This window comes from Xenopus laevis, chromosome 9_10S, assembly GCF_017654675.1.
Source record: "Xenopus laevis strain J_2021 chromosome 9_10S, Xenopus_laevis_v10.1, whole genome shotgun sequence".
In the NCBI taxonomy this organism is placed as follows: Eukaryota; Metazoa; Chordata; class Amphibia; order Anura; family Pipidae; genus Xenopus; species Xenopus laevis.
The window spans coordinates 67,244,744-67,270,242 of NC_054388.1; the positions used below are offsets into that span (position 1 = coordinate 67,244,744).

At 37.1% G+C, this 25,499-nt stretch overlaps 1 protein-coding gene across 2 annotated transcripts in view; it reads left to right on the top strand.

The window, feature by feature from the left end:
- Positions 1 to 25,499, top strand: part of map3k20.S (mitogen-activated protein kinase kinase kinase 20 S homeolog) — an 87,654-nt gene that overhangs the window by 29,490 nt on the left and 32,665 nt on the right. For both annotated transcript variants that reach the window (XM_041578931.1, XM_018238868.2), the window contains exons 4-11: positions 347 to 448; positions 1,834 to 1,899; positions 2,505 to 2,533; positions 2,623 to 2,760; positions 4,862 to 4,948; positions 9,609 to 9,683; positions 14,704 to 14,810; positions 18,474 to 18,609. In XM_041578931.1, coding sequence (XP_041434865.1) covers positions 347 to 448; positions 1,834 to 1,899; positions 2,505 to 2,533; positions 2,623 to 2,760; positions 4,862 to 4,948; positions 9,609 to 9,683; positions 14,704 to 14,810; positions 18,474 to 18,609 — 740 coding nt within the window. The remainder of the gene's footprint in view (positions 1 to 346; positions 449 to 1,833; positions 1,900 to 2,504; positions 2,534 to 2,622; positions 2,761 to 4,861; positions 4,949 to 9,608; positions 9,684 to 14,703; positions 14,811 to 18,473; positions 18,610 to 25,499) is intronic.

Below are 25,499 nucleotides of genomic sequence, written 5' to 3' on the forward strand. Positions count from 1 at the left end.
TAGTTCTTGAGCACTGCAAATCTGTGCATTGTAGTATCTGCAATAGTATCACAGGGGAAGATTGGGTTCTAATGTGCCGTGCATCTGAGCACTGGCTGAATGTGGAAGAATGTGACATGCCATAATAATTGGATTTTTCTGCATTAGCACAATTAGAGAACTACCTTTGGCAGTTGCATAACCAACAAGGGAAGATTAGTCTGAATATGAAGAACATAATCCATTTCAGAAATCATACCTTATATCTTAAATGGCCAGCCCACTATATCTTCATGCATATGAATACAAAATTATGCTGTGTGTAACACAGAAGTGACAATGTGTTTTCCCTTTTTTTGTGTTGCAGAATATGCTGCCTGTGGGTCACTGTATGACTATATTAATAGTACCAGAAGTGAAAGCATGGATATGGATCATATAATGGCATGGGCAATGGATGTAGCAAAAGGTGAGTGACAAGCATTCTGTAGCTAGAACCTGAGGTGTACAAACAGTATATTTTACACTGCACTGCTGTAAATATATATGGCTTCTAAAAAGGTATAAAGGAAAGCCTAGGCTAACCAACTATTTATCAAGAACATCTAAGGGGGCTGGGGTGTCTCCCCTCATATTGGATGCTGAGGCCAAACTGTGCTGGCCCAATATATCAGTGCTCCTTTGATGCACTCACCACTCCCCTGAATAAGATGATTCCCAGCCAGTGAAGAGGCAAGACCATGTACCATGCCGGATATTGCAAATGTTGGCCCAACATCTACAGCTACTATGTAGCTGCTGGGAGAAGTGACAGTCATAGAAACAAGGTTCCCTCCAGGTTGTTTTGGAGGGTTAGGCATCTACTCTCAAATATGGTTTTCTTTAACCCATCCTCCCCTTATTTGCATATGCAAAATAGGGTTTAGTTTCGGTTTGGTATTTGGCAAAATCTTTGACTTAAAGTATTTAGGGTTCAGCTAAAATTGTGGATTCAGCGAATCCCTAAATGAAAAGTAAAAAGTATTGGTTTCTCTACATGTTTGTACAAGCCAATGTTTCTGAAAAGACAAGGTAAGGGCAATTCAAAGCAATCATAAGGTCATTTAGAGACATATATCAAATATTTTGAAATCCTACCACACACACAGTGATTGCTAGGATATTCTGTATATTCACAGTTTACTCTCATCTCATCAGACTCAAAGGTTGCAACAGATCCCTCAACTGTTTGGATCTAGATCCCAACAATAAAAAAGAAGGTAGTAGTCCTCATATTAAAAAGTGAAATTATATGGTTTTTCATGTTTGAGATACATGAAAATGAAGATCAGCTGCTATGAAATACAAACCAAGTTAACATAGTAAACAGTCCTGAATAGGCAATGGCGAATCAGTTCTGCCTGTGTTGCATGAGCAAGGTAGACTTGTTCTACTGTATATCACTGTATATTCTCAAGAGTGAGAAGCTGGATTCCACATTTACTTTATATGAATGTGTAGCATAAACCACATATTATGGGATAATATCAATATCAATTACAGGATAATATCACTCCAGCTTCCAGCAAGATTATCTAATCATAGTGAATGTTGACCTGTATAGTGGTAACTTCCCTGGAGCTTACATTTCCCACATGGGAGAAATTTAAAGCAAAACACATTTTTTAGACATTGTATAATTTGCGGGTCACCCCCAGTGCAAAACGTCAACTTGAGAACAGGCCAGCCCACCTGCAACACTGAAGAAGTGAGCCAGTAACTGTGTGGTGGCTTTTGATAAACTGAGGGCAGACAAAACAAATCTTGCTGATGCACATTAAATCTGATAATCTTTTTTTCTTTTTTCCAAAAAAGGAATGCATTATTTGCACATGGAAGCTCCAATACGAGTAATACACAGAGACCTCAAATCTCGAAATGGTAATGCTTTGAAGACTTGTTTACGTTAGCTTATATGAAACCTTTTTACTGTAGTTACTGCCCTCAACACCCACATTCACTCTGCGGTTTTCTTTTGAGGTCGCAAAAATATTCACATCTGGTCCCACTGAAAACTTTTATATGCCACCCAAAATACGTATGATAGTGTGATAACTGCTCCAGTGAAAATCCCAGCAGGGTTGAAGAACCTGCTTTCTATATTTTTGTATCTCTGCTTTAGGCAAGCATCTCCCTGGTTTCAGTAGTTAATCTGTATAACAGAAAGAGGCAAAATACTTTGTTCATTGTTTCTTAGCTCTGGTACTCTCTGGAATTAAAAAAATATATTGATTAACATCGCTCTGTCCTTTTTTAACCATATTTATATTTATTATGTACTATTTTTAGAAGTGGCAGTAAAACAGCAGTGTTACAGAAAAATGCATGTCTGTTCCAAACATTTTTCCTTCTCCTGTTGTTTCCAGTCATGCTCATATTGAATGTTACCCTCATATGATATCTGCTATGGAAAAATATTATAATTTCGTATATGTCTAAATGCATAAAATGCTTACACATTTTGTTTTTTGCCTCTCAAATTCTAGTTGTCATAACAATGGATGGAATATTAAAAGTAAGTATAAGAAGAAGACAATTCTTTTTATCAGTTTCCAGTATCTATAAAGGCTAAATACTTCACAGTACTATTACTTTGTTTTTCAGATCTGTGATTTTGGTGCGTCAAGGTTCCATTCTCACACAACGCATATGTCCCTTGTAGGGACCTTTCCTTGGATGGCCCCAGAAGTAATCCAGAGCCTTCCTGTGTCTGAAACATGTGATACATATTCATACGGTGTGGTAGGTGATATTTTTTCTACAAATTCCAAGTTAACTGTGACTACTAAAGCAAATGAAGAATTGTTTTGCATAAAAAAGGGCATTAACTCAAGGGAGTCGTGCCTCATAATAGGTCTCTGGCAATATTGCCTCACCTTGAGTATGCGGTGAAGTTTTGGGACCCAGTCCAAGAAGGATATTCATGAGCTTGAAGAAATGCAATGACGTGCATTTAAAGTGGTGATTGGGATGGAAGGATTAAATTATGAAGAAAGATTATCAAAGCTGAGGCTGTTTTCGCTTGAGAAAAGGTGCTTGCAAGGGGATATGATACTCTTTATAATACGTTAGAGGACATTATAGACAGATAGTTCGGGACATTTATTCTCATAGAAAAGAATGAAGAAAAGAGGCCACCACTTTATATTTGAGTTACTGGACTTAAAGCTGTGTAGGTGGTTCTTTGCAGAGAAGGCAGTGAAGTTCTGAAGGCAGATTTTGTTAATGCCTTTAAGAGTGTCTTAGATAATTTTCTGGAGAAACATAATATCCAAGGCTATAGTAGTCTCAAGATCTACAGTGAGTAAGCATAGATATGTGTATAAGATCTTGTAAACAGGGCCCTTTGCTCTTTGTAACCCAAATGATTGTGTTTGTTATAAATGTCACTACAGGTATGTGTGTGCATATATGTACTGGGGACCCTTTGGAGGGGTTGAACTTGACTATTATTTTGTAACCCAAATAAATATGCAAGATTCCTGTTTTTTAAAACTGTCAAGCAGTTTTAATTTGAGAGTCTGTCTGTTTTGTCAGTATAACAAAAAAAAGTCTAAAATCACGGTACTATTATTCTTGCTAAGCTATTACTTAGGTGCATAGCCTGTGCTATATCAATTAAGAATGAAAAACACATTTCAAGGTTTCATAATAGAGGGTTTAAAAGGAAATAGAGTATCACAAGAAAAACGATAGCGAGAGTATTCGTTGGTAATGTATTTCATTCATTATCAAAAGCTAAAGAGCAGAGCATGTTGTTTCCAATCACCAATTAGTTAGCAACCTAGTCTTACAGGAGTGTTAATTAGAAAACATCTTGTTAAGAGTTGTACAGCGTAGCTGCCTTGTTCCATGTAATTGGGAGACACATTCATGAGAGCTCCAGCTGAGAATGTGGAGTTCTTCATTTGATGACTCATGTTTGGTTGCTGAGGTGCCTTGGGACTGATGCTTTCATTTACTGTATGTTCAATTGTATAGTACTGCGAGCGTCCAAGGAGGGTACTCTTAAGTGTTATTTGTTAATGGTCTTCCTCTAGAACAAGAACAATCTTTACGAGGTCTAGAAAAGACAAAGGACATCATTTCTTATACATGATAATTTACTTTATTAATGGCCTATTTTACAGAGGTAGATTTATATCCAAATTCCCCGAAGAAGATCAAGAATCAAATGTCATAGTTGACAGTATACTTCTAGAAATCACCAGCTATGGTCTATGGCTGTGACTAGATTTAAATTATTATTTGCTTTATGCTTCATGTATATTATTTGAATACCAATGGGTTACTTTCTACTAAAGTAACCCATTGACCATAGAATTACTAATATCTAAAAAATGTGGTTTACATTTTGATGTTATTCACTAGCCAAAAACACCCAAATCACCCTCATCCTGGCCATTGAAAGCTCTTAAGATGCAATCTTATTTCCAAAATGTCAAACTAGAAAAAAACGGATAGGGCAGCATAGGAATTCTAGAAGAACATGATTCTCATTAACGTATTCAACAATGGTATATATAAACGAATACTGAAATATATGAATAAATTGGTCACCTTGTGCTTTTCTTGCATTTTATAACAAAATATTTTTTATTTGCAGAATCGCCACAAATCATAAGCATTATTCTCCAAAAAGCATAATAATAAGCTTCTCATAATGTAATGAAATGTTATATGCACATACCTATTTATCCTCTTACATCAAGCCACGTATCGGTTTTTTATCTTTACTGTTACAAAATATAAAGTTGTATTTTTAAAATAAATTTATTTCAACATTTTTTTAAATAAAACATTTTTGTATTTTTTAACCATTATGCTCCATGTGAATTGCCAGGTTCTCTGGGAAATGTTAACAAGGGAGGTTCCCTTTAAAGGTCTGGAAGGATTGCAAGTAGCCTGGCTTGTCGTTGAAAAAAATGAGGTAAGGCTACTTTTTATGCTCAGATACAGTTGATAGATATGAAAACAGCGTTGGGGGTTTTGCAAAAGACTTTTTCATCTTTTTGAAATTGAAAGTAAGTTCAACGTTTATGGAAAGATTACCAGTAGGAGCTAACACAAAGGGTCAAAGTGATGTTATCCCTCATGAATGGACCCTTTACATCTAATTGTTGCGGCTTCACATCATGAAGCTGTAGATCAAAAATTGGAGAACTAAAGTACTAGTTTCTCAGTCTCAATTGGGTAACCTGCAGGTTTGTGCTTCATGATGAAAGAAGCCATTGCATCCAAGGTAGGGGACCAGTTTAACTCTGTCTCCTGCGATTTTGGGCATCTTTTTACTGGCCAGGAGTTGATCTTTCTTTGAGAGACCTTCAGCTACTTCAGTTTAACTCTCTCAGCAGGAGACACTTTACTGTGACTTAGATGAGAGTCTCAAAAAATACAGAAGGAAATGACAGTTTAGCCTCCTGCAGTATGTTCAACTCGACATTAAATATATGCTCATAGCATGTATTGGCAGGACTGTTCCTGAACTGTGAGGTTATACCTCAAACATATTCAGCTGGGAAAATTCTTCAGTGGTGTAAACACACTGTAGACTTCCTTGTACAACTGAAGTAAGCATATTTTTAAAAGCAAAAATGGGGCCTTAAATTGGTAATGGTTTAGCATTTTTCCAAGCACAATGATATATAGCAAGTCATTGTTGCATTACTGTAAAGTTACAGATTTCTTGGAGAAAAAGTGCTAAAATAAACTTCAGTTCCTAGCATTCTTGTGTTTTTAGTCCATATGAAATAATATTGTGTATTTTTCAGTTCTATTTTATAGCTATAACATTAGATGATTTCTTCCTTGTAATATTTAATAAGGATCTTGTTACCCCTGATGATCTTATCTAAGGAGACATATTGCTGCTAGTATTATCATAAGACAAATTTTTCTGCAAACTTCCTTGATCACCATCAAGACATTGGCCACCAATCCAGTTCCAGCCCTCAGAATGTCTCCACCAGCAAGTGTTTGCTGTCTTAGATTCTGTATCAGTCACTTCTGTAGCTGATTTAATTTATTTCCATGGCAAATACAATATTGTGCTCTTGATCTCACTTGCCTGTTGTGTTATGGAGCATATTATGCAACTGTGCTATAAATAGTTCCTAGAATGCTAATTCTGAGACTGAATTAAAAATTTCCTCCATGAAAGCAAGAAAATCACCCATGGCATTACAAAGATACTATAATAAAAAATACAGAATTTTAAGTCCATGCATTAAAACATGTAATATTGAGTTTAACAGATTAATATAGTAAACTACGAATGTATTGAGTAAGTTACAGCATCATTTTTTGCTTGCATGAAACATGAAACATCATTCCCTGCACTGGTGGAGCTAGTCTAGTTTCCATATTACATTCACACAGCTCACACATCTTAGGACCAAAACTCATTTCCATGGGGAACTACTTTGGAGTACATTTTTGGAGTGCTGGAGGAAACCAGAATACCTAGAGGAAACCCATGTAGAGACAGAGACTGGTCAAGATTGAATTCATTACCCTAGCACTGTAAGGTTGCAGTGCAAACTACAATGACAGAACAACAGTTTTCCTAAAACACTTTTGAATCATACGCTGTAAAATAGGAACGGATTATAGGGTAAATCACTATTTTTGTTTATATAACTAAAGATTTCATAAACTTCAGCTCTCTCGTGGGGCTAGGATACAATAAAAAAGTGTTTTTCTTATTATAGCTTCATATAATTTTCCGCCCGTGTAGTGGCCTCTAAAATCAAACGTGAAGATACAGATTGTTCATTGATTAGCCAATGGGTTTTTAGTAAAAATAATGTTCTCAAACTACAGCAAATAAAGTTCTGTCTTGCATAAAAAAGGGCATTAACTCAAGGGATGAAAACATAATTATGCCTCTTTATAGGTCCCTGGTAAGGCCTCAACTGGAGTATGCAGTGCAGTTTTGGGCTCCAGTCCTTAAGAGGGATATAAATGAGCTGGAGAGAGTGCAGAGACGTGCAACTAAATGGGTTAGAGGGACGGTGGACTTAAATTATGAGGGTAGACTGTCAAGGTTGGGGTTGTTTTCTCTGGAAAAAAGGCACTTGCGAGGGGACATGATTACACTTTACAAGTACATAAGAGGACATTATAGACAAATAGCAGGGGACTTTTTTACCCATAAAGTGGATCACCGTACCAGAGGCCACCCCTTTAGACTAGAAGAAAAGAACTTTCATTTGAAGCAACGTAGGGGGTTCTTCACAGTCAGGACAGTGAGGTTGTGGAATGCACTGCCGGGTGATGTTGTGATACTGATTCAGTTAATGCCTTTAAGAATGGCTTGGATGATTTTTTGGACAGACATAATATCAAAGGCTATTGTGATACTAAGCTCTATAGTTAGTATAGGTATGGGTCGATAGAATTTATGTGAAAGTAGGGAGGGGTATGTGTATGGATGTAACTACAGAATTGCCCATATGCATTTTTTAAAGTTCAAAGTATAATGTTATTTGTTGTAGATAATGAATTCATGATGCAGCAGTTTCAACAGTAAGAAAAATAATACAACTGTGAAACAGATTTATTAATTATCTACTACAATTGTGTTATTTTATAATATTGATGGTTCCCCTTAAATAAAGAGCCTTTGTAATTAATAGACACAATGATGAAAATGAAGTTGCTCAGTATGATTTAATTCGTTTATCTCCTCCTTATTTCTAAATGCGTGTAGTGTAATTAGTTATCCAAAAGATGAGGACCCCCAATGCAGTGGCAGTGCAGTGAATGGAGTGGAGCCAACCCAAAGGCAAAGTAGAGTGATGTTTGAGTGGAGATGAATATTTGCATTCTTAGATAATTCTTGGTCTATAGATTGCTCAGTGATTCCATTTATGTTAAGTAAAATCAGCTAGCAAATACGACTCTCTATTTTCACGTCTCTTATATTCCAGATAATATGGTAACCTTAACATACAAAAATACATTCAAAAATGTTATTCATTGGCAGATAAATTTGCATAACATTTGATAATGCATGGAAAAACAATCTAGGGGCCGATGTATTAAGGTTTGAATATCGAGGGTTAATTAACCCTCGATATTCGACTGGGGAATTAAAATCCTTCGACTTCGAAGTCAAAGGATTTTGCACAATTCGAACGATTAAATCCTTCGAATCGAACGATTCGAAGGATTTTAATCCATCGATCTAAGCATTATCCTTCAACCAAAAAAAGATAGCCAAGCCTATGGGGACCTTCCCCATAGGCTAACATTGACTTCGGTAGCTTTTAGGTGGCGAACTAGGGGGTCGAATGTTTTTTCTTAAAGAGACAGTACTTTGACTATTGAATTGTCGAATAGTCGAATGATTTTTAGTTCGAATCGTTCGATTCGAAGTCGTAGTCGAAGGTCGATGTAGCCCATTCGATGGTCAAAGTAGCCAAAAAAACACTTCAAAATTCGAAGTATTTTTTCTTCTATTCCTTCACTCGAACTTAATGAATGGGCCCCTTAATGTTCACTGAAAGCAATAGGCTTCTGTTCAATGAGGGTAGTTAATTTGAAATTCAATATATGCATGTTCTTGTTTTTTTAACGATGGGTGCGTTTACAGAAATGAGACCAAAACTGAACAAAACAGATAACTACTTGGTGAGATGCAGATTTACAAATTGGTCTCTGCTTTATCAGCTGGCAGAAAAACACAGATCAGGGTGTTATATAAGAGGCACAATGTTTGCACCAGGTTTAGTAACCTACAGTATATCTAACAATCAGAGGTTTGCTTTTACACAAGTGACCAGTAAATCCTGAATGCTGATTGGTTGCTGTGGATTACTGGACATGGTGCAAACATTGTTACATTATATTACCCCCTTAGTCAGTAATGTACATGTATGAACCTCAAGTCTAAGGGTGGGAAAAGGCATCACAAATGTAACTGGTGTTACTTTAAACTAAGAAAGTACTTTAAACTAAGAAAAATAAAATAAAATGCCCTGTCCTGGGTTTCAATTTGAACTTGCTGCACACAGTAATGATTATCTCATAATTATTAGACAAATTCATGTCACTTAGTTCATATTAGGACATCCTCTGGTCTATCTATGAGACTGGGGGCAAGGAGTAGATAGATGGCCTATCTGCTAGCAGTGATGCTGAGTACAGTGCTATTAATAGTAATATAACATCACAGCTCCATATCCCTTGTAGTCCATAACCCAGGGTGGTGAAAAGTAGGATTTAAACACGCCATGATACTTGAGGTTGGATTAGATCATTTAGATCATGACATCATTTTCCATACCTCTGTATGTTCCCATGAGTGATGGTACATGCATGAGAGTTCATTCACGAGGTCTGATTCATGACAAATTTACATGTACAAGTGTCAAGAGGCCTGATTGGTGTCACAACCCACTTGTACTGAAATGCCATGTGATGTCCCAAAAGGTCCTTACTCCTTCATTTCTTTTTTTTGTTTCACTTTATCAACTATTCTTAGAAGTCAGTAATAACTCAGTCCTGCAGAATTAGGGACCTCTTTGAGTGTGTTTGCACAGTATGTCTTGCTGTGGATTCAGAGTAACTGTTTTTCCCATTTGCAGAGGTTAACCATTCCAAGTAGTTGTCCTAGAAGTTTTGCAGAGCTCATGCACCAGTGCTGGGAAGCAGATTCTAAGGTATTTATTTGTAAATTATTATTATCTGTTATATAGATAGACACAATGTGGGACATTCACTAAGATGTGTAGTTGCGCCAGCGTCCGATTTGCTGCACTTCGCAAGGCGTATTTTCGCCAGCGCTACGCAAATTCACTAAAATCTGAAGTTAATTCGCCAAGCAAAGCGAAGTTACGCTAGCGATGCTTAATTTGCATATGGCGCCAAATTGAAGTTACAATGGAGGAATATGTAGCATCACTACACAAGCCTGGGAAACCTTCAAAACAGCAAATAAAATTTTTATTTTGCCCAACACATGTGCCCACTGTATAGTTAAGGTGCCATGAGTTAGGAAATGTAGGGGGGAAGGAGGGTAGCCCCAAAAATTTTTTCGATCTTTTTCAGCCTTCACCCATAAAAAACAGAAAAAACGCCAGCGTTTTTTGGGACTTAGAAATTTTTTTTACTTTTTTGGAAGCAATCCCTATCTACTCTATTGCACTTCGCCTGGTCTGAGGTGGCGAAGGAAATCTGGTGTAAAAGGTAGCGTTCAGAAAAATGCGCACTTTAGTGAATTTGCGTAGTTACGTCCGTTGCGCAAATTCGCTAGACGTAAGGGTGCGAAGTAACACTAGCGAATTTATGCCAGCGTCCGTTAGTGAATCGCTACGAATTAACGCTAGCGTTAGGCGCTTCGTCCTTTAGTGAATTTGCCCCAATATATTTATCCAGAGCTTTTCAGAAATAGTTTCTGCCCCAGTTGACCTCACAATCTAAGCCCCTGCCTATCACATTTACACATAGTATGGTCAATTTTATCAGCAACCAATTAACCTGCTTGTAAGTTTTAAAGTGTGGAAGGTAAAAATGGAAATCCCATGCAGAAACAGAATACAGAATTAAATTCAGGCTCCAGCTAGTCAACATGCTGGCCAAATTATCTGAATTACTGGCAAATAAGGAGAAAAGATTATATTGCACATTATTTCATGTTATTGTCATATAGCTGACCTTATATGGGTATGGGTGACTGCAGGGCCGGAACTAGGGGTAGGCAGAGTAGGCACATGCCTAGGGCGCAAAGCTGGGGGGGCGCCAGGCACGTACCTGCTCTGTCGCCTACCCCATTGTCCGGTCCTGTCTCTCCCCGACTGCTGTTGATATTTTTTCGTAATTGCGATTTTGCGCATGCGCGCACGTAGTTTCGCGCATGCGCGCCATAGCGCAGTCTCACGCATGCGCACCAGATCGCACATGCGCACCAGAGCACACAGCCGGCGCCGCGGCCAGCCAGGTTGCCTAGGGCGCCTGGCTGGGTTGGCCTGGGTCTGGGTGACTGTGGGTCTTTTCTGTTATTTGGCCTATTAATTGATCTATTAATGAGGTGGTATATACTTTTCAACATGTACACCAAGAAACTAAACTGTGCTAAACATGTCGTATTTAAGAAATATATATATTTGTTATCTTTTCCACTGAACAAGTAATTGAAAGCACTGACCCTTTTTGACTTCCTGTCACTTACTTGTTCTACTCAGTCACTGCCTGCAAAGAAGTAAGTAGTAAAATGAAGTAAGACACCTGTGCAAATTACAATTGGTATTTCATGTGTATGTCAGCCTGTCATATTTCTAAATTATCCATGATTCACTATTCTCTCCTACAAACCTTTTTACGTAAATCCCAGCTTCATCACTTTGCGATACATAAAAGTGCAATGTTGTAGCAATGTATTATTGAGCTTTGTATTTTTGTAACAGTAATCACTTGCACCATAGTGCTTACGATGAATACTGGGATCTGATCAAAGGGCATTTAATAGTGGTATTACAGGAATTCTGTAATAAAATTAAATAATAAATTAATTAGGTAATAACATGGAACTAAGTTTACACACCACATGTGACAGCAATCGACACATATTCATCAGGCTTGGATTTCTCGACTTATCAGCTCATACACATACATTTTTTTGGCAGATATCAACATGTAAAATGTATTTTGTTACAATATTTTCTATCACATTTTGGGGTTTTTATACTACATTGGAACTTTATAATAACACAGAGCAAACCTACCACTTATTACATACTGTATTTTTCAGTTTAACCTACTATAAGTATGTAATGTGGGGCACCATCTATGTTATTTTTTTTATGGTTTTTGTAGCTTGAGGTATAAATAAATTAATTTCTTTCCTCAACATACCATTGCTTTCCTACCTCAAACACCCAACCATGCTGTGTGCCAGTTACACATTGCAAATGGCTGACTCATGCTGAAACCAGCCAGTTCGAACAGATGGAATCTGTCAGTGACTTGCAATATGAGAACTGTTGCTTGAAGCTGAAAACTATGTCAGGTCACAAATAAATCTTTATGTCTATTAATAACTGTAAGTAAACACATTAAACATCCTCTGCAGTTTAGTAGGTGTTTTTGAAAGTTCCCCTTTAAATGCACCGGTAACGTATTGTAACTTGACTGGGGTAATGGGGTTGCTAAGACAGAAAAAGCTAGTAGGTTTGTAAATATGCTGAATGACAACTTTTTATTCCAGCTCGTTCAAGAACCTACTAGGAATAACTCTCTTTTGGACCTTGTAATAACTAACAATACTGAACTCATCTCTAACATTTGTGTGGGTGAGCATTTAGGGAATAGTGATCATAACATGGTCTCCTTTGAGATTCTGTTGCAGAAGCAATTCTATAAGGGAGTAACTAAAACACTAAATTTCAGACGTGCAAACTTTGACAGTATAAGGGCATCTCTGCAACATATTAAGTGGGAAATGCTTTTCACAGGGTTAAACACAGAACAAAAATGGGAAGTCTTTAAAATGCTGCTTAATAAATATACTTGTCAGTATATTCCACTTGTAAGCAAGGAACGTCGTTGCAAAGCAAAACCTTTTTGGTTCAATAGAAGCGTTGGTGTTGAGGTGGGTAAGAAAAGACGTGCTTTTAAGGCTTTCAAGTTAGCTGGTACAGCCGAAACATTTATAAGGTACAAGGAGGCCAATAAATCATGCAAAGAAGCTATAAGGCAAGCTAAAATTGCTATAGAAAAGGATATTGCAGCAAGCAGTAAAAAAAATCCCAAATTATTTTTTAAATATGTCAATAGTAAAAAAATGAAGCAGGAAGGGGTGGGACCCTTACTATCAGAGGGGGATCAGCTGGTTGATGAAAACAAAATAAAAGCGCAGATTCTGAACTCGTATTTTTCATCTGTTTACACAAATGAAGAACCAGTAAGTGAAGGTTTCCTTCTTAACACTCCCAATTCTAGTAATACAACTAATGATGCATGGTTCACACAAGAAGAAATTCAAAAGAGACTTGAACAGGTTAAGATTAACAAAGGTCCAGGGCCAGATGGTATTCATCCCAGGGTAATTAGCGAGCTTAGCTCTGTGATTGCCAAACCTCTTTACTTAATTTTTCAGGATTCATTGAGATCTGGTATTGTGCCAAGAGACTGGCGAATTGCTAATGTGGTGCCTCTATTCAAAAAAGGATCCCGTTCTCAGCCTCAAAACTATAGGCCAGTTAGTCTGACGTCAGTATTAGGAAAGCTTTTCGAAGGGTTAATAAAGGATAAGATACTGGACTTCATAGCAAATCATAATACTATGAGTTTGTGCCAGCATGGTTTTATGCGTAATAGATCTTGCCAGACTAACTTAATTTCTTTTTACGAGAATGTAAGTAGAGACCTCGATTCTGGGATGGCAGTGGATGTGATTTACTTAGACTTTGCTAAAGCATTTGATACAGTGCCACACAAAAGGTTACTGGTTAAATTAAGGAATGTTGGCCTGGAACATAGTATTTGTACCTGGATAGCGAACTGGCTAAAAGATAGACTACAAAGAGTGGTGGTAAATGGAACATTTTCTAATTGGACCAGTGTTGTTAGTGGAGTACCGCAGGGCTCTGTACTAGGTCCCTTGCTTTTCAACTTGTTTATTAATGACCTGGAGGTGGGCATTGAAAGTACTGTTTCTATTTTTGCAGATGATACTAAATTGTGCAGAACTATAGGTTCCATGCAGGATGCTGCCACTTTGCAAAGTGATCTGTCTAAACTGGAAAACTGGGCAGCAAACTGGAAAATGAGGTTCAATGTTGATAAATGCAAGGTTATGCACTTTGGCAAAAATAATATAAATGCAAGTTATACACTAAATGGCAATGTGTTGGGAGTTTCCTTAAATGAAAAGGATCTAGGGGTCTTTGTAGATAACACGTTGTCTAATTCTGGGCAGTGTCATTCTGTGGCTACTAAAGCAAATAAAGTTCTGTCTTGCATAAAAAAGGGCATTAACTCAAGGGATGAAAACATAATTATGCCTCTTTATAGGTCCCTGGTAAGGCCTCATCTGGAGTATGCAGTTCAGTTTTGGACTCCAGTCCTTAAGAGGGATATAAATGAGCTGGAGAGAGTGCAGAGACGTGCAACTAAATTGGTTAGAGGGACGGAAGACTTAAATTATGAGGGTAGACTGTCAAGGTTGGGGTTGTTTTCTCTGGAAAAAAGGCGCTTGCGAGGGGACATGATTACACTTTACAAGTACATTAGAGGACATTATAGACAAATGGCAGGGGACCTTTTTACCCATAAAGTGGATCACCGTACCAGAGGCCACCCCTTTAGACTAGAAGAAAAGAACTTTCATTTGAAGCAACGTAGAGGGTTCTTCACAGTCAGGACAGTGAGGTTGTGGAATGCACTGCCGGGTGATGTTGTGATGGCTGATTCAGTTAATGCCTTTAAGAATGGCTTGGATGATTTTTTGGACAGACATAATATTAAAGGCTATTGTGATACTAAACTCTATAGTTAATATAGGTATGGGTATATAGAATTTTAATTAAAAGTAGGGAGGGGTGTGTGTATGGATGCTGGGTTTTCATTTGGAGGGGTTGAACTTGATGGACTTTGTCTTTTTTCAACCCAATTTAACTATGTAACTATGTAACTATGTAACTTGCAGAATATTAATATTGACTTATTTGGTTTTCTACCCAGGAAAGACCTGCATTCAAACAGATAATTTCAAACCTGGAGTCCATGTCAAATGACAGCAAACTGCCTGACCAATGCAATTCATTTCTACACAACAAAGCCGAGTGGAGGTAATGTTTCTGATATCAGACAGCGAATTCCATGCATCTGTAGCAGAAATAACATGGTGGATGTTGCTTGTAAAGTTGGTCTTGGATAGTGATAGCACTGTTGGTGGTAGGGTGTGCTTTCATAATTCCAAAGAACGCAACCACATACAAAGGGAGAGTGGCAGTAAATACTACATTGGGCTGAAGATACTTTTGATGGGAAACCAAGTTTTAATCTTAAAATGTCAATTTCCAGATTTCTGCTAATCAGATTCTGGCTAAAGCAGGTCTTATCCTCATTGGGTCCCATCAGTGTAGTGCGGGGTTTTCTGATTGGGGTAGGCAGAGTCAGGGAAGTCAGATTAGGTCTGAAGAGTGCCTCTTTTAACTTGTTTCCAACAGCAGTTTTGTGGTCCTGCATCAGGTTAGGTACCCACCAGTTGCAAAAAGCAAGTAGGACTTTTATATGAGGGTACAGTTTGTTGGGAGCAGGTTGAGCCAAATGTTACTCACTTAAACCTTTTTAACTTGTTTTTATGCCTTTAAATAATTTATATACATTTTTTCTTCTGATTATGTCATTTCTGGTTTGCAGCAACAGTACTTCCAGTTGAGTGGTCAGCAGGTTGGGTTGTGGGTAAGGCAGTTGTGGTTGGTCCCGTAGCAGGTTCAGATGAGTAAAATGCAGACTGCTGGTCTGGTTCGGTTCTGGATTTCAAAAATTGCACAGGACACTAGTTCATTATGAACATCATTCCGAATATCTCTTCCATTTTGCTTGATGTTGTTAAAAAAGAAAGAAACCCCTAAATAATTATGTAAGTTAGGTTGAAAAAATAAGTGATGTACCTTTATACTTTGGGTTTACTTTACAAAATGAGAATCACCCCAGTAGCTTGCCATTTTTTTTCAACTGAGCCATACCTAGGGTTGCCACCCGGCCGGTATTTTACCAGCACACAACATTTCTAGCCATGTCCCTAGTTTGGGCCCTTTTCTCTTTAAAAGGTGCTTATTAAAACAGAGATGTTTCTAAAGAATTTATCGTACTGGATAAATAGTGCAGTAATTTAAAAATTACCCCCATCCCCACTACAGACACTCAAATCCTGTGGTGGATGAGAGGGTGATGTTGGTGTACCACATTTTTCAGTCTGTGCATGCACCAGTTGGCACTCAGAAGATGCTGTCCAGTGGCAGCTTTGGACCTAAAAACAACCCTGCCTGGGCCATTAAGAACCCATAGCTTGAGAAGCCACTGCTAGCTGCTAGTTAGCGCAGATGTTCATTGCAAGACTTATCAGACCATCAGAGCAAGCTGAACCAGTGCATTAGTGTTACGCCCATCTTTTAAACCTGTAAAGTCTGGGCAGGGGGCGTGAAGGATGATGTCAGGGGCAGGTTGGTGACATCAGGGGGGTGTGGATATGAAGTCGCAATTGGCTGGTAAATTAGTTTGGAAATTCAGACAGACAGTTTTCACCTGGACAGCCTTTCTAAACACTGGGCCATCTGGGGAAAAACATACCCTAAAGTTTATATAGGGTTTCGACCTTAGAGTGTGTATAGGTGCAAGCATCTTTATTAGTGCTTATGGGCACCCCAAAGTGTGTGCGATTTAGCACATTGCAGTTGTGCTTGTAAATAAGTCTTTATAAGATATAGTATCATATATCCTAATGTTTTATTCAGTGGTCAGAGCATACTAAAGCTAAGGGCACAGGGGGCATTTTGACTGTTGCTTCGGGCAGAGGACAATGGCAAATAGCCTGTCACTGTCCCTAATACTAATGAATGAAAAGCGCTGACATAACAGTCCATGTGTCACTGGCTTAAGAATGACTGTGCAAATACATTCTCCTCGTGCTTTCCCAGTGATCCGGTGCCCATCTACTCAAATATGCTTTTGGGAAAATATATTAACAGCAAATATGTATCACCAAGGGATTGTAGCAATGAGATTCCCACTGCAGGCTATATAAATAAACACTGGACTTCATCCAGGAAAAACTGTAACATAGATACGGAAACAGGCCATGCTCTGAGAAAGATGAGGAGTGGCCAAAAAAAGCGACAGTAAAAAACAAAGCCTTGGAGCTGACAAACAATTACACAATATTTTGTTTTATTTCCAACGTGAAATCAATAGCTCAGGCTCTAATATAAGTGGAAACAATTACTCCATGAAGGGTCTGAAAAGCCAGATAACATGATGCAAGTATAAATAGCATGATTTAAGGTTGAATTTATTACTGTTTAGAATCAGCAAAGTTATACAAGCATGTTCTATTTCTCCATCTACTGTTAGGAGATGCAAACTACATCCATTGTATCACTGGTCACTGCAGGAGCCAAGTGTGTTAACAAGTGTATACATGCCTCATATTAGGAGATTTACCTTGGGATACATTTAAATGTATTAAGACTGGAAGATCTACATGATATACAGTACAAATCTTATTTAATCCCATTAAGGGAATGCTGCAGTATACAACATTATAGATTTAACTCTCCGTACAAGCTGAATGGTTAAGGTTTGCATATGGCAGAAATTACCTGAAACAAAAGTCATTTTGAACAGAACATTGCATGTTGTCAAGTCATGATTGCTGTTGCTAGGGGAAACAAAGGAAAAAATAAATAAATCTCCCTTTTAATGTAATGTATTTGTAAGCATTTTTTAATGGAAATGTAACTACTGTTTTGGCTTTCACTTTGATGAGATCAAACCTTTCCTCTGCTCTTAGCTTCTGTTCAAATCTGTCTTAAGTGATAGGTGGCCTTCCATCTTTGTCATGTTGACAGCAGAGAGGCATCGCCAAAAAAAAAAAACTAGGTTTGCTGTGAGCTCATGAAAGGTCAAAAGAACAGTGTGTAGAATTGAATCTAGAGATATCAAATCTTAGTATTAAAAAATCTCATCATTTTCTCATTTGATCAGGATGCTTAGATCCTTATTTCTGGAACAAATCCCATTGCTGGCTGCCTACAGTTACCAGTGGGGTATATTTTAATTCTTAGCGGTAACCCACTCTATGTTTCTGCATTGCCTAGAAGAAGAAAAATAAATGGGTCTTTTGTGAAGAATTTTTTTCTTTGTTGTAGAAATGAATATGTTACTATGTGGTCGTCATGTGTTTGTCCCACTTTTATTTAAGAAAAAGGGGTATAATAAAAGGCCATTTTGCGCAAGGCGATTTGCCCTTTATATGGCTATATACAGTAGTCTGGTGTCCTGTTGTGTAGTGTTGGATCCCCTACAAAACTGATCTTCTGTCTTATATTGAAATCTTAGCAGCAGCACCAATCTGACTTTAGTTAAAGGTGCAACACTGAAAATAGTAGCACATGGATCAACATCAATTCCTTGTTGTATTATGATATTCTTACATTCATCCTATAGTTTGGAACACAGTTCATAAGTGTAAATGCATAAGTACAGTCACCTTTATTTGACAACATCATAGGAGGGTAGCCATTCCTATATATGTTAATTTACAACCTACTGACTGACATTCAGAGAGGCCTAATGAAGGGCTAAGATCTTATCATGCTTATCATATACCGTATATATATATATATATATATATATATATATATATATATATATATATATATATATATATATATATATATATGTGTGTTTCCCTATACCCACATTTAAATGAACTATTTTTTATGCAGGTGTGAAATTGAGGAAACATTGGAGAGGATGAAGAGGCTGGAGAGAGATTTGAGCTACAAAGAACAAGAGTTGAAAGAACGGGAAAAGCATTTAAAAAATTGGGAGAAGAAGCTGACAGAGCAGTCACACACCCCTGTAAGTACATGCAGTTAAAGTTCCTCTCTGTGTGCCAGCCTGATAATTTATACCACCATGAATTTCTATAGATACATATTTGACCTCCTCTATGCTGACATACTTTAAGTCATTAAGTCATATTTCTAAATATCTGTTATAACTCTATTCAGTGTAATCATTGTGATTCATAATTATGTTGTTTCATTAAGCAAAGGAAGAATATCAGTGCTTGTAAATGTCCCTCTTATGCAAGTAAGCTGAAAATTTGAGCTGACAAGGTGTGTAAGGGACTGGGCTATCACAAGGAATATTACGGATCTTTATTGTACATTGTTAGCTTTGAGCTTTAACAAAGAAAAAAAACATTCACAGCTTTTTTAAATATAGGGCTGGCATGAGAAAATATGCCAAGACACTCCAGCACAGAGTCAACAAGAAGATTACTCATATAGCTTCATCAGGGGTCATTAATCAATAATGTTTTATGTTTTTCTATAGTACAAAGTTTTCTATAGTTGATAAATGAGCCCCTTCAATGTATTTTATCAGATAAAATTGTTCTGGCGCTGATATTTTCACCGTTAATGTGCAGTTTCACGCATGCACACCTGACCGTAGTTTCACGCATGCGCGCTTGAGCACGCACTCAGTCGGTGCCGTGGCCGGCCAGGTTGCCTAGGGCGCCTGGCCGTGTTGGCCCGGCTCTGAATTTAATGGGGGGTTTTTGTTTTTTTCAAGCGTTTATTTAATCATTTGTTTCAGTAATCATGGTCACTCAGTCAGCCTTGCACAGTTGCACTGAACTGAAGACATTCTTTCTATTACTGTAAAGTGTAAAGCTTCCTGCTGGCACAGCCAGGTACAGATTTGGGGCCCATATGTTTACTGTTGCTGCTGGGCTGGGCACTGGCACAGGTACATAAATACTTGGGGGCAATTTGATGTGATCAGATTTATTTTTGGCTGCTGCTGGCACAGGTAAAGATTGGGGGCAATATGATGGCTGCTGGAGGGCTGTATGATGGATGGTTGCTGAGCTTGCTGGTACAGGTATGGGGGGGCAGTATAATGAATGGCTACTGGCACAGGCTGTATTATAGATGGCTGCTGGGCTTGCTGGTACAGGGGGCAGTAATATAAATGAAAAAGTGTTGTTCATTTTCTTATGTTAAAAAAGTTGTCATATTAAGTGTGAACAATACAGGGGGATCACAGGTGTGAGCAATACAGGGAATTAGTCTGAATTTGAGGTTTAAACAATGCAGGGGCCGGTTAATCTCTGTAGTGATACCTTTTAAAGTTTACAAATGGTAAGCAGACACAGCAGGCAGACTTTGATGTGGAGGGCCACATAAAGGGCGGGTTGCGGGCGGCCCGCGGTCCGCCAGTTGGACAGCTCTGGTTTATGATATTTAATAAATACCTTACATTTTTTATTACTGAATGTTTAGGTGGCAAATACCTTCTATAGGGACAATAAACCTTTTTATTAGTTGAACTGAATGATTGAAATATTGATACAAAAAGTGGTATTATGTCTTTAATTAAATATATTAAATTAAGATTCCTACATTGCTATAAAAGCTTAAAGAATGTCATAAAATAAATGTAGAGTCATTCAGTTACTTTAAACAAATTCTGTGTTCTAAAATACATTTTACCTTTGACAACATGGTTATGAAGTTAATAAAATAATAAGCAGGTGACACTGGTCATTAATAGATCTGGTGCAACAAAACTAAAAAAAGTTGACATTTATTGAGATATTACCTCTCTGTAATGTTCTGCCAAGAGAACGATCTCAGGAACTTTTACTAGAGAACGACAAATTAATTGGCTGACCTGCCAAGCAGTTGGTACTAATGTCTGACCTCTGTATCAGCTTCTCGATCCTTAAAAGAAGACAAGTCACATTGTGTTCCTTACTTGAGGGAATAAATAGGGATGTGCTTACAGACCTACTTGGACACATCTCAGAGGGAAACTGCTGAGTGTCTAAAATGGCATGAATTCCAATTAAGCTGTGCAATCCCTGTTTGGACATATAATGACCAATACAGTCAAAAGATACTGAGTTGAACAGATACACAGGAACCCATGTACCAATCTTTTGCACATAAAAAAATCAGACAATACATATACAATATAAATAAATAGTTTTTGAGTCACTTTGTTGACATCTTCATGGATCTTCATCACCTCAAATAAATATCCAATAGATATTAGTCACATGAGAAAACCTCTCATGGACATAGTTATTTGACAAAATATTCTTATAGACTTAACAACCACCAAGAGGAGAACTTTAAGGAATACGTAAAACAAATTGGACAAATGTATTTATAAATTCTAATGTAGTCAGAACAAGCTACCTTTCGAATAAAATTAATATGCATAATAGCATTAAGTATTTTAGGAGTTAACAGATAAGTCAGTCAACATGAAATAAATTCAGCTTGGGTATAATATTTTTAATCATATACTTCTAAACCTGTTTGATGGTCTGTCATTTTCAGAACGGAGTTTTATTCTAAATGTACAATTTTAAACTATAAATGTTTCCTAGAAATATATGCCCCTATCCATAAATAGACTTGCTCTCACTTTAGTGAATGCATGTCTTCCATCAGTTATGCATTTTGACATAAGTTTTACAATGTTTTAATTTTTTTCTTCACTTAAGATAAAAAAATATATTTCAAATCATTTAGCAAGCAGTTATGCATTAAAGGACATGACAACCCAAAATGTTTTTTGCCTAATAAAAGAAAACAGAATTCAAAGCAACTTGGCAATATCCATTGATTCCAAATTTTATTATGCTTCTTACATTATGTTATACAGGGCCGGAACTAGAGGTAGGCAGAAGAGGCAGCTGCATAGGGCGCAACGATTGGGGGGGGTGGCAGTGATTGTTACCAGGCATGTGCGAGTATCACGGCGCACGTGTCACAGTGCATACGCGCAAGCTACAGGGGACAAAGGGGGTGGGCCAGGCCCTAGGCAACCCAGTCGGCCTGACTCGCCTCTGTTTGTTGTCAATGAACATAGTTAATTTGGGCTCAAAATAGACCAAAGGCCATCAAGTTCAACCCCTCCAAATCAACCCCAATACATATACATATATATGTGTATATATATATATATATATATATATATATATATATATATATATGTGTGTGTGTGTATATATATATATATATATATATATATATATATATATATATATATATATATACACATACTTATACAGACCTATCTATATATATATATATATATATATATATATATATATATATACAGTATATACCAATATTTATGATAACTTACTGTAGATCATACCTCCCAACAGTCCCGATTTTGACAGCTCAGCCCGCAGTCCTGGGTTTTTTACTGAAATGTACAGAGTTTCTATTTGATCTCCTTCCCTGTCGTCTGAAAAATATACAAAGTTTCTGAAACGTAATTAAGTTAATAGGCTTTTGTCAGAGAGCTCAGAACAGGAGCAGCTGCAGTTCCATACATTTGTAACAATTTAAGACAAGCAAAGAAACAATTGTAATATTTAAGATTAGCAGGTCTGTTGGGGAAGCTGTGACTCACAGCTTAAAGGGCAATTTCAGCTTCATTAGCAAAACTTTTATAAAACATGGCCCTAAAACTCTTATAAATGTGTTCAAACTTTCATAACCTGGCAAATTTTGTAAAATGGATATGGTAATTAGGGGTGTGACTATACATGGGTGTGGTCAAAAAAATTCGATGCACTACACACTGCTGAGGATTTTATCCCTCTTTACATTTTTTGAATGTTAGGGGGTTTGCTGCTGATTTTAAGATCCCAGTAGCCTTGGATATTATGCTTGGCCAAGAAATGGCATTGGCGTTAAAGGGGTGGTTCACCTTTAAGGTAACTTTTATTATGTTATAGAACGGCCAATTCTAAGCAACTTTTCAATTGGCTTTCATTATTTATTTTTTATAGTTTTATAGTTATTTTTCTTCTGACTCTTTACAGCTAACAAAAAAAAATGCTCTGTAAGACTACAAATGTATTGTTATTGTTACTTTTTATTACTGTTCCTTCTATTCAGGCCTCTCCTATTCATATTCCAGTCTCTTATTCAAATTAATGCATGGTTGTTTGGGCCCTAGTTACCAGATTGCTTAATAACTCAAAAACCACAAATAACAAATGAAAGCCAACTGCAAATTGTCTCAGAATATTACTTTCTACATCATACTAATGGTCAGGCCACACAAGCAGATTTGCTGGGGCGCCTAATCTCCCCGAATCTGCTTGTGTGGCCTGACCCTAAAAGTAATCTCAAAGGTGTACAACCCCTTTAAAGACAAATTAATTTCTAAATGTAACATAGATATCCAGAAATATATCATTTCTTTTCCACACCACTCCTTTTTAACCATTAGCCATTTACCAGTGTAACTCAATTTACATGTACTTTTTGGAATTTTCTAAACTCCTCCCGATTGAAGTAACGCTACTACGTTGTAACATCTTTACAGATAAGGAAGAGACTTTGCTGTATAACTAAAAAAACATATAAATCACATACTATATATTTTTTCTGTTAATCTTTGTTGAATTTAGAACTAAATAGTGAAATAGATTGTGTGCGATTGTAGGAAATCAATTCTGCTCATGATGCCACCCCACCTGTACTTATATCATGCATGGTATTTATGTGGTTGAGATGATATTTTGCATGGGGTTTGCAATAAGATGTTTAAGCCTATAAAACATTATCTCTAGCCATATGTGTAACAGTAGCCATAATGCTAATATGTGTACTTGATTGCACGATACACCATGCATGCTGTGATATGAGCGCTCCTTCTTACTGTATGTGCTAACACCTGTTTTGAGATCTGGAAATCCCTGCTGTTTTAGAATATGTTTATATGAAAGGCATGTCACATGTGAATTATCTGTCCCTCATACTTTGCTGTTGTCCTTATGAATTGCATGTTAAATTTCACCCCACTGTACGATTTGTAAAATATAAATAAATATTTTTTCCTGATGCCTGTGTATACTATGTAGTTTTGAAAATAAATACATATATTTATATAATTACTCACTACTTCCTCCAAAAATAAGTAGAAGAACCATTAGAAGTTTGCTCTGTGCCAACCATTGCACCACTGAGCTGCGTGTGTGAAATGAATGGCAGATTGCATTAGCCAAATAAGAAAATAAAATGTGCTCCATCTGTATCTGTGCTTGCCTAATGCAATCAGCTGCCCAAAATACATTTGGTCTATATTGTTTAGAATCAGTGCTATACATAATAAAAAGGGGTTTATTGTCAATGGGGGAAATAGAGCTTACAACACTTCTCCAGAAGGAAATTTCACAGCTCCTTGTTTATTTATATTTCATATTTTAAGCATATATTTATCAAAGGGCAGACTTTCACTTCCACCTCTTAATCAATATACCCTAATTCCTATGAAATTGTATTATGGTGAACATTCTCTATTTTCACCCTTTCATATGTATACCCCAAGGACCTAGCAAAAGAATTGTCTATAGACTATTACATATCACCTCTCAAAGGCCATATTAGATTATAATAATGGTAGAATGATTACTCAATTTTACCAGGCTGGAGCACAGCATTCTTCAGACAAGAGGGAATCAGTGTTTTGCTAAGCAAAAAACCTTCCATGCAGCTGCTATTGTTTTCAGAATCAATACCTTTTCAGAATAATATCCTTTAATTAAGAAGATAGCCTAAAGTGGTTGCCAACAACAGTTATTTGGTCAACACATAGGCAGAAGTCATAATAGTTTAACCACTTTATTTAGACATGCGTATTGTTGAAATTACAACCTATCACACCACAAGGGTCTCTTCTTCAGTTACGGATTCTTCATGGAGAACTGAATTGCATTTATCCATAGAGACAAACTCTCTAAAGTCTGACAGCATGTAATTTCAACAGAAGGCTGGTGCAATAAAGGCACTCGTACTGCTTATTCCATCTCTCTAATTGAATAACTTTTTAAAACAAAATTACTATTCCGGCCATATGGCATTTCCCCCCCCCCTCTGCTATTATTATTTTAATGTAAACACATAATGAGTTTATATCTGTTTAAGAAGATATTTCTTATATATTGAGAACACTTGCAGAACCAAGTATTTGCTGCAATTGAACTCTATGAAGGGTATATACTCATAAGCTGTTGTGAACTATAACTAGCAGCGTTCTCATTGAGACAGTGGGAGACAGAGAAGAATGCTGGAAGTTGTAGTTTGCAATTGAAGAATGGCTGTGAAATGGCATTTACATTTCTAGGTTCATAAAGATAGTGGAGGCTATGCCTTTAATGTCTATGGAGTATTTTCAGTGATGAATATGGAGACGTGCCATACATTTAATAAATATATTTATTTAAAGGCAATCTATGATCCCTCTTGCTTTCCCACTGGTTGTGCACATGTAGTCTTCCAATAGATTTGTATGGCTCAAAGAGTGCTCATGAGCTTTATTGACCACTTTGACTTCATCCATTTATAATAATCTGCCCCCTAAACATGTAATTAGTAAATAATTGTATCAATATAGGAATGTAGTTATATGACTGTGTCTTTGGAAAAATAGTGAGTATCCCAAGCATGTATTTTGTACTTATTTGGACCCCCCCAAATATCTCATCAAGGGATATTACTTGCACACGTGAACTGCAAAGCTGTTGGTTTCATGACGGTTATCCAAGAAACCGATTTGCTGTTGTTCATGCCCTTCACAAGCAAACTTGGTTGTTTTGAATCCAATTCTAGTGAAGGTCTAAAGCCATGGTCAGATTCTCAGTGTCAAGTAGTATTGCCCTTGGCCAATCACAACCTCAATTTTTGATACCCCCTATAGCCCTACTG